Source organism: Gavialis gangeticus, unplaced genomic scaffold (assembly GCF_001723915.1).
Source record: "Gavialis gangeticus isolate Ggan-Ray unplaced genomic scaffold, GavGan_comp1, whole genome shotgun sequence".
NCBI classification, from domain to species: Eukaryota; Metazoa; Chordata; order Crocodylia; family Gavialidae; genus Gavialis; species Gavialis gangeticus.
Genome location: NW_017729033.1, coordinates 99,394,176 through 99,411,897, shown reverse-complemented (window position 1 = coordinate 99,411,897; position 17,722 = coordinate 99,394,176). Strand labels below are relative to the sequence as shown.

The window sequence follows — 17,722 nt, the reverse complement described above, 5'->3', positions numbered from 1 at the left end:
AGCACTGCCAGGAGTGACCAGGAATAATGGTCACAAGCTGGCAGAGGGTAGATTTAGACTAGATATCAGGAGGTGCTACTTCACGGTCAGGGCGGCTAGGATCTGGAACCAACTTCCAAGCAAAGTGGTGCTGGCTCCTACCCTGGGGGTCTTTAAGAGGAGGCTAGATGTACACCTTGCTGGGGTCATTTGACCCCAGTAATCTTTCCTGCCATGGCAGGGGGTCAGACTTGATGATCTGCTCAGGTCCCTTCCGACCCTAGAAACTATGAAACTATGAACTCCTATACACGTGCAGGGAGCCTGCTCTGACATGCTGGAAATCCAGCGAGTTGGAGTAGGCTCAATTAATCGTGTCTGCTGGAGTGCAGAAATGAATGCTCTCTAGCAGACTCCAGTAGTCTAGTGTCACATGTATCAGTGTCTCCACACTGAAAAATGGTGGTGGGGTGCTTTGAACTAAAGGTCATTTAATAAGCTTTAGTTCAAAGCATCCTGCCACAATTTTTCAGTGTGGGGATGCTGATACAGGCAAACCTGCTTAGTGCTATTTTGCTTAGCGCTATTTCGCTATAACGCTCATTTAAAATTGATACCTGATTTCACTTAGTGCTCAGCGAGTTTCATTATAATGCTTGCAGTCTCCATCTTGGGTCATTAAACACAATTGTGGTTGCCATCTTGGGTTGGCAAATACTTTCAGTTTCACATAACGCTTGTTTCACTTAACACTAGTTTTTTCAGGAACCAATTAAGAGTGCTAAGCAGGGGTTGCCTGTACATGTGATGCTCAGGCACTTTCAATTGGTGCAACTCTCTAATTAAAGCACCCCCCCACACACACACCTCCCAGAGAACATGTAAAAATGCCAAATGGGACTTTTCAGATTTAAAGCTATCTTAGTCTGTGAATCAGCTGACCCTGTTAGCACTAGTATCTGTGGTTCCAGGAGGAGCAAACAGTTCAAAAGACTGCGTGGTTAAACTGTGAGATAAACAATGACTTGAACCTTAAAAATAAAGTCCTGCAAAAGATGGAAACTTGGCCATACTATTAAAGATTACTAACATAGTGCAGCATGAACATGTAGTGACAAAATCAGGATGGCTAAAAAATAAAATGATACACAGCTGATTTGACAGAAGATCCCTAGGACAGTCCACTTTTACACAAAGTGTAGCACATCATTAATTAATATAGTGATAGCTGTGGAGGTGTCTTTGGTTTACACAAGCAGCTCTTTTAGGGCCTGGCACTAGGTTTCAACAACCCTGGGGAAGCATACAGTTATGATTTACAACAGATGAAAAAATGGGAACAGAGACTGTGTTCACTTCATAATAGAATAGGCATTTTGATAAGGGAACTCCAATAGTTTTCCATACATCATGCAGCTTAAAATCTACCAAAATGATACATAAGACTGTAACCCGGGTGGTGGCCCAATAGTTGCCATTCCTGCTCAAATATCAGGGATGGTGTGTTGAGAGTGGGGCAAGGCTTCTGGCCAGCACCAATTTACTTTCCAGCTGGCCCCTGCTCCCCACAGATCTAACACTTAACTGATTTAACTATTTACACTTTATTTACAAAACAAGAATAATAGGAAAGGTTATTTACAAGTGAACTTAAATGGCATAACCAGAATCACAAACCAAACCTGAATGCATTAGGCAACCCTTGTCTCAAGAACCACAGGTAGGGTAACTGGCAGCTTTCAGCCACTGCTGAGATGCTACAGCAAGGAAGCAGGGTGCTCATTTCCAGCAGCTCCAACTGGCTTCCCAACAAGAGACAGACTGTAACAATGTAGGCTCTTCTGGTCTGCAGCAATCAAATTGTAGCAATTGGGAGCTGAACAGGGTAGAAGAGAATTTCACTTGGGCACCTAAGTCTACTTGCAGCTCTAAGTCTGCTTAGAAGCCTAAAACAGAATAGAAACTGCTCCTCTGTATTATAGAATTGTCCCTTAACCTGCTAGTATAGGAGGAAAACATATGCCTAAGCCAGATGGATCTCAGAGTTCCTGATCCTGGCCAATAAATGAACTGGAAAGACATTTCCCATGGAACAGGACACTCAGAGCTTTTATGTTGCCTCTTAGGGGAATCAGATTAGTTGCCATTGCTGGTCTTGAAAAAGAAACACTGTCCTTCATAAGGGCTGCCATGCCTGACATCAGCTGTTTCAGTTTGTTTCAATGGCCTATCACCTCATGAGATGGTACAGGAATGACTTCTTGGCTTCCCTCCTGGAGAAAGAGGAGGAGGAGGAGTGGGAGCAGGTTTCAAAAAGAGTTTTCTGGGAACATATCAAGTAATGAATGACTGTGCCTGCTAATCTGCTGTTGGAACAGGGTAAGACATATGGCACAGCAGTTGACTGGGCTGTTTCTTAATTTCACTCAGGTTAAGTATCAGAACACAGGACATGAAGCAAACATAAGTCTGGTTTTGTATAAGCCTTTGAAAAATAGACTTTTTCTAACGCCCTGCTAATAATGGACCTCCTATATGTATCTAATGAAAGTTCTCTCCTGCTAAAACTCTTGCTGATTTCATAAAATGTTATACACATAATAATTTTAACAATTCAGCTGCCTAAAAGCAGAGAAAATATTGAGAAGAAAAAGTACATAATGTTCAAGAAAAAGCATAAGCAGTCAGTGACAAGTCTGAGGACTGTTAACGTTGCATACAAGGTCCTACCCTGAAAGATCTGCCAGGTCAGCTGTTCTGTGGTATATCATTTAATGTCAAAAAACTTCTAGACAATTTGTTCACACCACAATAAAAAAACCCACTACTCTTCAGGGCAGGGCCTACCTCATACTAAGTGCATAATACAGTTCTAATAAGCACGTACTGCAGGGCTCACAGTCTAAATCAGGACTGGCCTTTGGCTGCAAGGTGTGATACTGCTCAGACAGAAGTTATGGCCTTTATGCAGAAATTAGATAAGGTTTTATGTCTGGTGTTCTGTTGGGCTAGATGGCAATGGTGTTTACCATCTACAATAACCACAAGACAATCCTACAAAAATTGCATTTTACTGTTAAAAAAATAATCATTCTGTGTATTCACCAGGTGCTGCTTATTGTGCAATGGAGATCATGAAATGGTATCAGGTGCAAGTGTTCACAGGAAGTATGATGGAAATGAAAGAAGAAAATGCAAACATTTTCTAATTCAAAGGCAGATTTATGAGAACCAGCTCTGACTAAGGAGGATTGTATGATAGCTGGTACAAAACCCTTCAGAGTAAGCTCCTCTTCCTGAACAAATGATACACTGCAGAGGAACCTTCCCTTTGGGGAAATTACCAGCCAACTCAAGTGGTTCCTGAGATAGATTCTGGGACAAGTTGATTGGGTTCATGCTCTGCTAGAGAGAATTCCTCTGTGGGGCAGCCAGGAGGACAGAAGTGAACTGTTGAGAGCAACCAGATCTCTTGGTATGGGCAGAATTTGGAACGGGACCAAGGTTGGGAGGAGGGGAGATGTTGGCTGTGAGGAACACTTTGACTTACAATATACAAAATCCTGGCTGCAAGAGGCCTATTTGCTTTGAATGTAGCTTTCTGAACCTGAAATTGTGGACTGTTTCTGCCACAGCAAGTAACAGTGGCTTATTTGACACATGACATTAAGGAATAACCGTGTTAGTTTTATGTACAGATGAATAAAATGGTCCTAGCTCAGTTTAATATTCAGTGCAACTAGCTGCTGGGACACAGGTTTGGACTCACATTTGAGCCTCAGCTCCTAGATCAGACCAGGTAGTGAGCACCACCAAGAGAACACGCTTTGTCTGCCCAAGGTAAGGGAATACCATGAAAGTCAGCAGTAGCTGTTCTGAATAATTCACAAACTGTATCACCAGTGACTGATGAGACTTGACAGTATCCAAAAAGGGACTGGCCATCTGTACAGACATATAGAATATCCAGTTACAACAAAAATGATTGAGACCAGTGCACATACAAAACCCAAGAATTAAAGAAGGGATGGAAACTCTCCTGCTTTGGGCCATAAACTGATCATTAAAGGTCCTTGTACACATGATGTTGTCACAATGTACACATGACAAAAATTTCCCTTTGTGTAGCTTGGCTTAATGGTGTCACACATTACATGTATGTGACTTTCGGGGATTTAGTTTAGTTTGCAATGATGCAAACTCATTTTATATCCTAATGTGGTTTAGTTTGCAACAGTGCAACTTGGAACATGGCAGCCATTAGTCAGTTCACCCTCTGGCCACAGGAGAGGTGGGCAGACAAGCTCTGCAGAAAAAAAAGTATTGGGCCCCTCTCTGCTTCTGCCTTCAGCAGGCTTGTGCACCCAGCAGAATGTCTGGGGCTGCCTGAGAATAGGCTGGCTTGCCCCTGGGCCAGTGCGGGGAGACAGCAGGAAGGTGGCAACCAGAGAAGATGGCAAGGATGATGCACAGTGCATGGGGGCACCTTGGTGGGCTGCTAGCTTCCCTGAGCCCATCTGGGTTTCCAACACTCTGTGCACTGTCCCCACCACCTTCTCCAGGTGCCAGCAAACCCAGCTGCCCTCCTGCCACCTCCCCATGCTGTCCCGGGGCAAGCCAGCCCGTTCTTGGGTGGCCCCAGGCATCCTGCTGGCCATAGGAGCCCACTGAAGGCAGAAATGGTGAGCGACCCAGTCCTTTTTTTCTGTGGAGTCTGCCCACCTCTCCCATGGCCGGGGGGCGAGCTGACAGATTAATGGCACAAATTAATGCTCCCCACCCCCCGGCTGCCAGAGAGGTGGGCAGGCTGTGCTGGAAAGAAAAAAAGGATCAGGCTCCTAGCCACTTCTGCCTTCAGCAGGCACCTGTAGCTACCAGGACAACAACATATATACAGTGATGGAAAAATAAAACTCACCGCTTCAATTAAAAACTCACCATTTCAACTTAGAGGAAATAGAATGCAACCCTAAAGAGTAAACCCCCCTCACATGTACAAGTGCCCTATCTAAAGACAACTAAGGGGAAACTTTCCCTTTCAGCATGCTATTTTATAATAGCCGAACAAAGGATTTTTGATTTTCCTGTCAAACACCTCATATGTGCTGCTGTTAGAGACAGAAGAGTAGGTAACATGGACTACCAGTCTGATCCAGTATAGCTCTTCTCAGTTTTGGCTTGATGCATAAAAGTTCAAGAGCAAGACAGGTATGCAGTGGCTCCCCCTGGAATACGAAAGAGTCACTGTGACCTGGAGTGGGTTGGAATGAGGAAACCATAAGACCAGAGCATAAAAAAATATTGGAAGGTGAGGAATTCGCAAATTATGAACATAATTTTAAATTCCTGAAATCACTGAACAAAAACACTGCTAACACAACAGGCCTGTGCAATATTAAAAACACGATTAAAGACAGCAGTATATGAATACATTTAGGTACTCAGTTTTTAAACAGCTGACTACTTTAATCATTTTAAAATACAGAGTGGCCCAACTGGCCAGTTGCATCAAAAAAATTATGTAATTCCTGTATAAATCTCAAGGCATCAATAAACTAAAAAATAACAATCCATCTAAAATGATATGGAACAGATGGGTTAGACTGTAAGCACCTTGGAAAAGGAAACCTATCTTTCTTCAAAAATATTGCAGAAATGAACAGAATTCTCCAGGATAAAATAGTGGTCTGAGTAATTTCTAAGTAAAACACAATTCACTAAAAATATCAGCTTAAAAATTAACAGCTTTATTAAATATTAAATATCACAGAATCATAGAAAAAAAAAGGCTGAAAGAGACCTCAGAAGGTCATCAAATACAGCCCCCTGCTCAAGGCAGGATCATGATCCTGAAATTCTGAATAAGTGAAATGGAGTGAGAGGACTCTACAAATTGCTCATGCTAAATATGGTATGTTGTGCCTCTGGGTCACTAGTAACCATCCTGCCCAGTCATTAATGACTGAAAGTCATTAATAGGCAACAAATGCTTGGAAACATGTGAACTCTTTTTCCCGGTTATCCATGGCACAAAAATACTTCAATATTTTGTGTAATAGCTAGGAAAATAAGAAGTATAGAGATAGAAGTACTTTTGGACCTATAAAAACAGCCCTTTCCAGGCCAGGGCTGAGCATTATGAATTCCATCTTTTGCGTGCTTGTAGTTAAGCAGGACCTTTCATATCCAAATTGCTTACAAAAATGTAAAGGGAAAACTGTTCTCTCACTGGTTGTGAGAGAGAAAGACTGAAGTTGCTCAGATTATGGATACAAGCAGGATGACAAGAGCAGTGAGTGACAAGCTTACCCTTCTAACCCTCTGCCTCTCTCTACTAGACAGGCAGCTGACTACCTTGATTAAAAATATCACTGTGTTATGGGAAATCACAGCTGAACCCCTTCAGCAGACACCACCGCAGTGTGCTGAACATAACGTTCAAGTATATATTTCTTGTGGCTAAAATGGGGAAATTGCAGAGGCAAATGATTCTGATTCAGAACTGATGATCTTTATTGGAAACTGCCTGGTTAGGTTGTCTCTGGGAAGCACCATGTCAAGGAAAAGTGACATGGCACTGAAGTGAAAAAATTACCCAACATGCAAAACAGCTGGTGTTTTTAAGTCTAAAATGTAATAGTGCAACACAAAACTTCCTGACTGAACAATGCAGCAGGCACATCAGGAACCACACCAAGAACAAAAAAGAAAGAAACCTCTGATTTGTAAGACTAAAAGAGTAAAAAAATACCATGCACTGAATTGCCCATTTTAGCTGCGTGCAGCAAACTCCAGGTGGTGGGCAGACATGTACTGCTGAGTGTCAAGGTGTTTTATAAAAACCCCCAAAAACAACAGCAAAATTTAAGTACTGGCTAAAATTACAGCAGGTATTTCACTATTGCCTATTCTTTCATACAAAGCAAGTTTACTACACGTTTAAAATCGGCTCCAAACTCAGGAAGGAAGTTTTCATTCCAATTTATTTAGAATCAAATGTAGCATGACTATACAAGTTTCCTTCCCAAAATCAGAGTAGGAATGTTGCACTGGCCTCAGGTAGTAAGGCTTTTTCCATGGGGGGGATGGACCCCAGCTGGTTAAAGGGAAACACAAAGAACAAAACAAAAAACAAAAACCACCTTCCTATTTGATATGGAAAGCCTGAGCTGTGGAAAGAGTCATATATATATATTTGTCTATTTCTCTCATGGGATAAAGCATCATACATAGACTGGCATGTGCTTTTTGTAGCTTTTTCCAGAATACAATCCTGGTAAAAAGGAAAGAAAGAGAATGGAAGAAGAATCTTTGCTCCACACTGCCCATTACAGATGCAAAGCAATCAAAAGCTGTTCCAATAATATACTGTTAGGTGATTGTCTCATCAACAGCTCTTGCTACTCCAAGTATTTGTTTATAGTGCATATGTCAGGGCATCAGATTCAGGATATTTTGGCACACATACACTGACTGAGAAACTAAGCAGGAAGGCAAAAGAATGACCTAGGAACCAGAGAGTGGCAATGCCCATATAGGTTAATAGTGAGTTTTTGTCTAGCATATGCAGCAAGACTCCCAGGAGGTAGCATCTTACCTGCCCTGGGCTGATGAAAAGAAGACTGGCTGAAAGAGGGATATGAAATTAATCCAGGTGAATTACAGAGGGAAAACTACTTGCTTTAGTAACTGACACTATAACCTGATTATGGACAGCTACTGAAAAATAAGAGAAGTGAGACCACGCCCTGACTCCTGGAACACAATCGCCTGCTGTGGAGGGAAGCATAAATCATAGCTGTCTTTGTTGGTTGTGCCTGGGGAGAATGCTTTTCTAAAAACTTGTTATGTAACAGTTCATAATGCCAGCAATTCTCACAATTCAAGAGTCGACTGCATATAAAGGGCGGAGACAAATGTACTCAAAATTGAGTGAGTCAGCCTGGAAAAATCAACTCAACACAGCCTAAAAAGAGAGAGGCAGAGATGGAGAAAACAAATATCTATTCAGTGAAGAAATGCCTCAGTGAATAACTAGCCTGTTATTATTGGTATTACTGCAATTCCCCAAAGCTGCTAACTCAAGCACAGACAGACTTAGTGGAAGATATTCCTTGTTCCCAAGGACTCCCACCCTTCTCAGCCTCACCCTAGATCTCTGTCCCATCATTAAGAAATCAGCTGTTCTCTCAATATTCAGGGCCTCTGAGGACACCAACTTGTTCGATTTTAACCCCTTTTATAAACCTGACATACAGGATCTTGAGTGATAAGGCAACTTGTTAATTCAGGTAATCAATCTGAACCAAATATACTGCCCTGATAAACTCAGAACAAGTCTGCTTGATTTATTCTATCAGCAATGTACAATCAAATGCTTATCACTCCACATACCAGAAACACAATGGAAAGTTTTTGTTTGGGCTGCTAAAAAGAATGCCAACAAGTGGAGAAAGTGTTTCTACTGTGCACATATGTGAAAGTGCATGGATATATATTTTGTCCACCTAGCAAGTTACAGTGAGAACATGTGAACATTTTCCTTAAGAACAGGGTGCAGCAATGTACACAACCCCACACCTTGTTTTTAAAGGGTATGTAAGAGCGAAGACTACAATACAAGTAGGGAAGAGGCCAAGAGCCAGTAAGTTACTTTGTGAACTAGAGGCTGGTGTAAACAAACCTGCCCTTTGAAAACACTCTGCTACTGTTAAAAAGCTGACACTGTAGCCATGCTGGCAAATCCCACAGTGCCTGAGGCTGCAGCCATAAACAAGATTTCATGATCTTTGATATGAAAGGAAAATTGGTAGAAAGCACTGACAAGCCTGTTTACACTCAATATTACTGTTAACCCCATTCACTTCCTTCAAGCTCCTTTCAGATTTCAGGACTAAAAAACTGCACATTATTGCTTATTAAATGGGTCTGCCAATGTTTTTCCCTTCCCACCTGAATATGTAAATTGATAATAAGGTAGGGTAAGTTGCAAAATACCTCTTAGCTTAATAATCCTGTGTGATGGCTGGGAATGGACCCCACTTTTTCTCCAGCACAAAGAGCATTAGTCTCCTCATGCAGGCAGACATCCTTGACTGCAAGGAGATAAAATCCCCATTATATGGTGGCTAGTAGTAAAGTCTTTTACACTGCTGGGTCACTGCACCCTGCAGGCAGCAAATATGTTGGACCCAGGAATATAAACAGCAAAAGGAACAGTCTCCTGCTCTCTGAACTATTCTGCCATTTTGTATTTGAGCCATGGGGGACATCTTTAACTTATATCTTGGGGTTGCAGGAAGCCCTACCTTTTCTATTCAGGCTGCACAAGGTCTTAGCCTTTTAATGTCAGAAGCTGTGGCAGAAGAAGGCCTTTCCTTTCCTGTGACTAATTACTAAGCAAGCTCCAGAACAATTAACACTGATTTTGAGAGTCAAACTAAGGGCACTTAAGTCCACATGCACCTATAAGCATGCAAATAGTCCCAAAGTCATCACTATGACTACTACTTAAGATGATGCACATGCTTGCTGAATTGGGGCCTTGTGTAGACCTTTCTTTTTTAGTTGCCCAAGCTCTTAAACAGTGAGAGCCCTCCCAAAAATGAGACAGACATCATGTGCATTCTGTCTCTCCCTTCTTCCAAAGGGCGAAGCTCAAGTTTTTATTGCTCTTTTTCTTTTCCCTATATTCTGAGATTAGATCATAAAATGCATCCAAGGTGTGTTTTTCTGCTGCTATAAGGTAACAAGTTTGCCCTCGTCACATAGTTAAAGGTGGCCTGCATTATGTACTGGCAGGGACTGCTGGTACAAGTAGTTACTCCACCTATTTTGGTTAGACTAAATTATCTCTTTTCTCATACACAGAGACATGCCAACCCTAAAATAAAAAAGTGTTCTTTATATCAACAGTCAACATGATGAAGCAGGGCATGGAGCATGGAGAAAGCATAACACACATTTTATAACCTGCAATATGCTTCAAACAATACTTTGTGCTTCCTCAGGCTTCTCTTCTCTATGGAATTATAACACAAGCTCTATACAAAAAATGATAAAATTGGCAAGACACAAAATGTACAAGTAATACATTAAGTCGTTTAAGAGGAAAACACACAAAATTACATCTGGTACCTAAATCTTTAGAAGTTTCATTACTGGTGTGTTTTACAAAAGGTAACATAGTATAGTGCCTGTTGAAGGGATGTTTGAAATACTTCCAAAAAAGCCAAGAGCATAGGGGATTGTATTAACAGGAGTGTCATTTGCAGTACTGATATGGCCTCACCTGAAGTACTGTGTCTAGTTTTGGGCCCTACACTTCAAGAAAGATGTGGGCAGGTGAGAAAGAATCCAGCACAAAGCAACAACAATGATTAGAGGTCTGGGAAACATGAGTTACAAGAAAGGCTGAAAGAACTAGGGCTGTTTAGTCTGGAGAAGAGAAGGCTAGGGGGATGGGATTTGATAACAATCTTCAGATACCTGAAGCAAAATGATAATGAAGTTTAGCTTTTTTTCCCTGTGGCTGCAGAGGACAGGACTAGGAATAATAGCCTCAAACTGCAGCAAAGGAAATTTAGGTTGGAGATTAGGAAGAACTTTCTAACTATGAGGGTGGCTAAGCATTGGGACAGGTTGCGCACTGTCCATCCCTGAAAATTTTCCAAGAGCAGGTTAGACAGATGCTTTATTGGGATGGCAGAGTCAGAGACAATTCTGACCTGAGCAGGGGGACTAGATGACCTTACAAGATCTCTTCCAGCCCTACATTCCTATGATCCTAAAATAAGTAAAAATAATCTAAATTCTCAGACCTATTTTTCTAAAGCCCTTTCGTGTAATTAATATAGCAAATTCTTAACATATATTAAATGGTATAACCATTCACTTCGGTTCCAGACTGAGAACAATATAATTTAGCAGAACGTAAACTGAACAGAGATGGTTTGGAAAAAATGAAACCAAATAAAAAAGTAAAATGCATCTCTACCCAAAGGAAATGAAAAAAAAATCCATTTTAGGTGATATTTTAGGTGGAAAGTTTAACACCTTTACCAAAGAGATTAGTTTTGTCAGCTTCTTTATTCATCTCTTCCATCATTTTTGTTCTGACCACCTCTTCCCTCCAGCTGAAATCTCCCTCATTTAGATAGGAGCTATATGGGTAGCAGTGGCAAACTGGCTACTGTTTAAATCTGCCATGAAAAAAGCTGTGCTACTTCAGTGTTTCTGGGGCAATGTACTATGTATCAAGGGATAAGACAATTGGAGAAATACACTTTGAGAAAGAGGTATTGTAAGGAACTATTTTTTCCAAACCACAACACAGGAGCCTTGTCAGATGGCTAATTGATTAGGAGCTTCATGTCTTCCCTGTCTGCTCCCAGCCATGATCAAATCCATCAATTGTTTCCCTCCACCAACCTTTCCTTTTTTTAAATGATGGTAGCAGAAGAAGAGAAGTTATGGGGCAGGAACAAGAGCTTCATACCTCTCTTTCCCCAGCAGTTCCAAGAAACCCTTTTCCCACAAAGAACCAGAGACAGTTAAGTGACCTTCCTTCCTGACAGAGCCAAGAAACCACCAACAGAGGAAGGAGACATGCCAGTAAGTACTGCTCAGTGTTCAGTGGCAGAGGTTTGGATATGCGTAGCGTACTACCACACTAGGGGGAACCTTGCTTGGAACCACAAATCCTCTCCATACATGGCAGAGGATACATAGGAACATAGGACTGCATGGGGCCTCACTGGGCCAACAAGTCCTGTTCCCTGCATTTGCAGGCACTTGTTATTTGAAGGAATTCCCAAATTTGCCACTTCAAGGGAAGTACTGTCTCCATTCCACATACTCTGTCCTCTCCCATATGGGCAAATATCAGAAGCCAAAGAATTTGTGTATTATGACAAGCCCAGGGTATTGTTGCTAACATTGCTTTTATGAAAAAGAACCACTCTTTCTGTCCATTTTTTCTGTCAAACTCAAAGCTGAGTTTCTGAACACATTGTACTTGATAGCCTGAGCACAAACACAATACTATCCTTTTTTTTTTTAAATAGAACAGGCAGCATGTCATGGCCAGCTCACAATTTGGTGTAATTAAGTTGGTAAGTAGTCAGTATCTCTTATGAAACACCAGCCACTCCTTCTTTTTCTTACCCAGCTTTGATGAAAACAGTTATTCACTGGGGAAAGGGATCTTCAAAAGTTCAAGGGGTGTTGAAGGAAGGTGAAGTGCCTTGAAATTGCTTCGGCTTCACAGAAATGCTTCTCTATGAACCAATTCAGAGAAGGGCTCGTACATCTTACAAAAATATATGTCACTTTCCACACATTTCTCATGGGTAAAAAATACCAAACAGTTACTCACACAGGATTTCTGTATGGTCATACTTATACAGTAGCCCCAGATGCTGCTGTCCCACGTTGACCAGTTCTCTAAGCATCACAGTAATTTGTATAATTTCCTTTGATCTGAAGGTGACCTTGCAAACAGTACTGAATTTACTTCCACATCTTTCCTCTAAATCAAGTGTTACTGTTTCCCTTCACTATCAGGGAAACTGGGACAAAGAAGGACTTTATGGCATGCCTCAAAGGAAGCCTGTGGCAAGATCAGTCTTTTTGCCTATTTCTGAATCCAGACTGAAAGGAAGTCATAACAGATTACGTTCTTGGTGGGAATTCAAAAAATCTATCAGCATCTGTAGTTAATAAGGCTGGCTATCCATCTGTCTTCTTCTAACATGCCTATCCTCTTGATGTCTGAGAACTGACAAAACAAAGGATACCAGCAATTAGCATTTTCACGCAACAAAGGACTGATATATCCAAGAACAACCATTATTATTTTATAATACTGATCCTGTAATAACTGGGTAAACACAATTGTTTCTACCAAAGAAAATCATACAATGCATATAACTATTATACAACTTATCTCAGAATCTGTACATGTATCTGTATGTATGACACAAAAACAATTACATCAATAAATCTCAAAGACGCACAGAAATCTAGAATAGATGCCAGAGAAGCCTTCTGTTCCAGCTATTTTCAGGCTGCCACCTCAAAGCTTAGACCATCACAAACTTGCCAGGCAGAATAATTTCTTCCTTACAATGTGTTGTGTTTTCTCCTAACCATTTTTCTTTGTAAGAATCCAAGACTGCTCTTCTTGTCCAGACTCATGGTTACACTCTTTTAAACACTACCTTTGGGAAGGCAGAAGGAAGGTGTTTCTTCCTCCCCCTCTGGCATGTCTATGAGGCATCTCCCATTCCTATCCTCTCCTCATCCAGAAATTGCTTCCCCTCCCTTTTTTCTGTATACTGAGGCACTGGCTATAGAATCACAGACTCATAGAAGTTAGGGCTGGAAGGGACCTCAGGAGGTCATCTAGTCCAACCCCCTGCTCAAAGCAGGACCAGCTGCAACTAGATCATACCAGTCAAAGCTTTGTCTAGCCGGGTTTGAAAACCCCCAAAGATAGGGCTTTCACCACGTTTCTGGGCAACCTATTGCAGTGTTTTAGTACCCTCCTAGTGAGAAAAATCTTCCTAATATCCAACTTAAACTTGCCTTGCTGCAACTTGAGACGGTTTTTCCTTGTTTTGTCATCTGCCACCACTGAGAATAGCCTAGCTCCATCCTCTTTCAAACCCTGCTTCAGGTAGTTGAAAGCTGCTATTAAATCCCCTCTCACTCTTCTCTAGACTAAATAAGCCCAGTTCCCTCAGTCTTTCCTTAGAAGTTATGTGCCCCAGTGCCCTCACCATTTTTGCCGCCCCCTGCTGGACTCTCTGATTTGTCCACATCCTTTTTGTAGTGGGGGGCCCAAAACTGAACACCACACTCCAGATGTGGCTTCACCTGTGCTGAATAGAGGGGAATAATTACTTTCCTTGAACTACTGGCAACACACCTACCAATGCAGCCCAGTATGCCGTTAGCCTTCTTGGTAACTAGGACACACTGCAGGTTCATATTCAGTTTATTGTCTACTGTAACCCAAGTCCTTTTCTGCAGAGCTGCTGCCCAGCCCATCAGCACCCAGCCTGTACCAGTACATGGGATTGTTCTGTCTTAAGTGCAGGACTTTGCACTTGACTTTGTTGAACCTCATGAAATTTCTTTTGCCCAAATCCTCCAGTTTGCCTGGGTCCCTCTGAATCCTAGCCCTACCTGCCAGTGTATCTACTACACCCCACAACTTAGTCTGCCCTCCCAGGCATTCTACTATGCACAACTCTTTTTGCTTGCCCACCAGGGTACCCCAGAGGCAGCCCTCTCTTTTCTTCTCTGTATTTTGATATCCTCATTAGTGCCAGAAGCTGTGTTCCTCTTCTGTAGCACTACTGGAAGCAGAGAAGCCCCAGTAGAAGTAGCAGTATGGAGCTAGGGGGATGGAGGATGAAAGGTACCTCTAAATCCAACACAGCAGCCACAGCTGCAGCCTATGTTGGCTGGGAGAGAAGCTGCAAGGCAGATTTACAATTCCAAGTCCCAATTCCTCAAAGATGTCAGGAACAACTTGGGACAGAGGGCAGGAAACTGGCATGCTCATGAACAAAACAGAACTGCCAGCAAGCAAGAATTTACAGCTAATTCATTTCCCAAATAAAATAGAGCACTTTCCTCTCAAAGCCTGATGCTAGTTTCCATGGAAATCGATCACTCCTTCCTAATTAAAAACGAACCTCATCTGGTGCTTAATGTCCCATATCCTGTATCAAGCCAACACAGGATACACTCTGTCCCATATTTCAGCGGTAATCATGTGGCAAATCACACACTACAAAAGAAAAGGATGAATTCATACCACAAAAGCTTTAATGTTGTGCTGTGTTGCTTCAAAACATGGTCTTCTCATAAAGTTACTTTTTGTTTTTTGGAAGGATAAGCGGTTACAATATGCAAGTCTCCTTCAGAAATGCCCTCTTCCCCTGGTGTTTATTTTGGGCACCTGATAAAATGTGTTAGTCACATGTACTTCTTCAACTTTAATGAAGAGCCACAAGACTTAACAGATCTCTGTTTCTTTGCTAAAAGGCAATTGTTGTTACTGCACTTACAAATCCCGCACCGCAAAACCGAGTAAGATTTCCAATAAGGCATCAAATTGAGCCTAATAAAGGCTTGTAACATCTGCTGTGCTTTTCAATTATTAGCAGGCAGTGTGGTGGGGAACTTCTGTCTATCTCCTGTGCAGTGTGTTGAGCAGTGACTCCATCTTCCCTGTCCAGAAGAGAATGGCCGGTGGTGTCTCTATGTTGTTACGTATCTACTAGCCCCATCCATGCTTTCCCTCTGCATTGGGTTACAGAGAGCAACTGCAGCACTGTGCTCCATGACACGCATGGGGTACAACCTCACTCTGTGGGCCAACCCATCTCCCCATGTTGTAGTGGAATTAAATCACTTTTACAGTAGCCTGGGGCCTCTGCCTACAGCAGAGAGACAGGGATTTTCTCTTAAAGTAGGGGCACTGAAGGGTTGATATAACCCATGGAATGCTAATGAAGATACTGATTTACCTTGAAGTTCCTCAGAGATCCATTACACTTGGTCAAATATACAGGCATTAAAAGTCCTCTTCCTCCTTCTGTTTAATCTTATAGAAGTGACTGCTCTGTAAACCCTATTAGAAGAATATGCCCTCCTGAAGCACGTGTCCTATCACAGGAGTGTCTTTTTTACCTAATGACAATCACATCTTAAAGTCCTAAACCTCCTGTCTCTCTGACTGCATAATCATGTGCTGCTTAGTCATGAAACATATCCACATATTGGTCTTAACCTTTGTTAAGCAGCTTCCATAGCATTGCGACATACCGCCCCTTCCCAGTTACAAACCTTTACCAAACAGGCTACATTTATATACATGTACAATTGCATCTGATGGAAAACTAACTATCTTCTTTGCATTTGCACATGAGAAGGTGTTGGTGAGCACTGCTCCATTGGAGGGGGATATGCATTTTAAATAACTGTAGCTCTATTTTGCAGCACTCCCTGTATGTAGATACACATCTGCATGAACTCATGTATACAGAAAGAACACAGTAGGACTGCAATCAGCACTAGACATCAGTACATAAAGAAAACACCGGCAAATCATGTTTTACCATAATTAATTAATTTTGTTTCCATAAAACATTAAGTGTACCTTAAAAAACTACTGGGGCAAACCCTCAAAACAGCTCAAGTCCTTCTACGAGAGCATGGTTAAGAAATACAAATATTTTTCTTAGCTATACTCATTGGCTCACAACATTAGTGTTTTAAAGTTGCCTTTTATCTCCCCTTCCTCCCCCTCAGCCAAGGAATGTAAAATTTAGGCAATTATAAAAATGGCTCTGTGGCCACATTGCAAAGAGTGTTTGGGCATTTTCGAGGCTGTGTGAATAATTTTCTCTCTGTTGTAGGAGCAAAACATTCTATTTGAAGCAAATGATAACACCTTGCAGGCCCTACAGAATGGGAAAGAAACTGGATGTTTTAAGGTTAAATCTGAGAATCAGCAGAATTTGCTGTACTGCTACAAAGCTACACATCTGCTTTGTGTTCCAGCCATACAGTAATATTCAGATTCTAAACACATTCACATAAGATTTTATAGAAAGGAAGGAGCACTAACCTGGAGAAGAACGCAGCACTGTTAATGAAGATTTCATCTGCTAAATCCATCTCCTCCAAGCATGAACTACTGTCAGTTAATCCGAGGCTGACCTGAGGAATTCCAGCTGATGGACCCGGTTGTGGCATTAAGCATGCCCGGAGAGAGTCTTCCCTTATGCACCTTGCTATCTAAAGAAGCAAAGAAAATAAAATTTGAAAATGAAAGAAGGGCACAGCAACCTTTCTAGTGAATATGTGGCAGAAAGACATCTTAGCATAGTGTACAAGTAACAAAGAATGTGACAGGCTGCAAACCATTTGCATAAAATGCATATAAACCATTTTTTAAAATCTGCTGAAGAACATAACAATTAAGACAGAAAAGATGCATCAATTGCCCATATTCTTTTGTCAGGGAAACAAGCAAGAGAAAGGTAGCTGCAATTACTGGGAAGTTAATTTCTAGATCATGGCAGGATATCACAGATGAAAAAGAAGATGATAAATGAATTCTTGCTTCTACTGAAATGAATTCAGTAGGTCAGCAGAAAAAACAGAATGTAGAAAAATGTACCCTCTCAGTGCAGCAGCTCATACTTTTAAAGTTTTCCTGCAGTCATTGTCCCATACACTTGTTTAAGAGTTTTCTTAACCCTCTCTAAAGCCTTATGAGCATGGGGGTAGATGTGAGTGTAGGAGTTCCCACGGGTATCTCCAGAGGTGTAACAACACAGCCAGACACTCTAAGCAGCTATGACACACAGGGGCAGCAGCAACTTCTGGCTGCTGCCACATTGGGTGGCTGTGGAGGCAGTTGTTGTTTTTTTGCCTCTGTGCCCTCCACCCAGTGCCAGATTTAGGCTTAAACTATTTAAGATATAGCTTAGGGCCTCACAATATGATGGGCCTCTAAATAAGACCCCCCCCCCCGGATATTTTCACTTTAATATGACAAAAATATACATATATATGGCTCCACAGTTATTATTCATACTGAGTTTATAAATTTGTTCAGGCCTGACAATAAGTCATCTTAAAATTTCAAGAAAATCCATTTTCGTGGATTTTGTGGATTATTTTTATCATATGGGGCCTCTTAAGATGGACATAGTTTAAG

The 17,722-nt window shown here is 41.6% G+C and overlaps 1 protein-coding gene across 3 annotated transcripts in view; it reads right to left on the bottom strand.

Moving 5' to 3' along the window:
- FAM13A (family with sequence similarity 13 member A) overlaps positions 1-17,722 on the bottom strand; it is a 261,003-nt gene that overhangs the window by 99,361 nt on the left and 143,920 nt on the right. For all 3 annotated transcript variants that reach the window (XM_019526054.1, XM_019526052.1, XM_019526053.1), the window contains exon 7: positions 16,625-16,794. In XM_019526054.1, the coding sequence (XP_019381599.1) occupies positions 16,625-16,794 (170 nt within the window). The remainder of the gene's footprint in view (positions 1-16,624; positions 16,795-17,722) is intronic.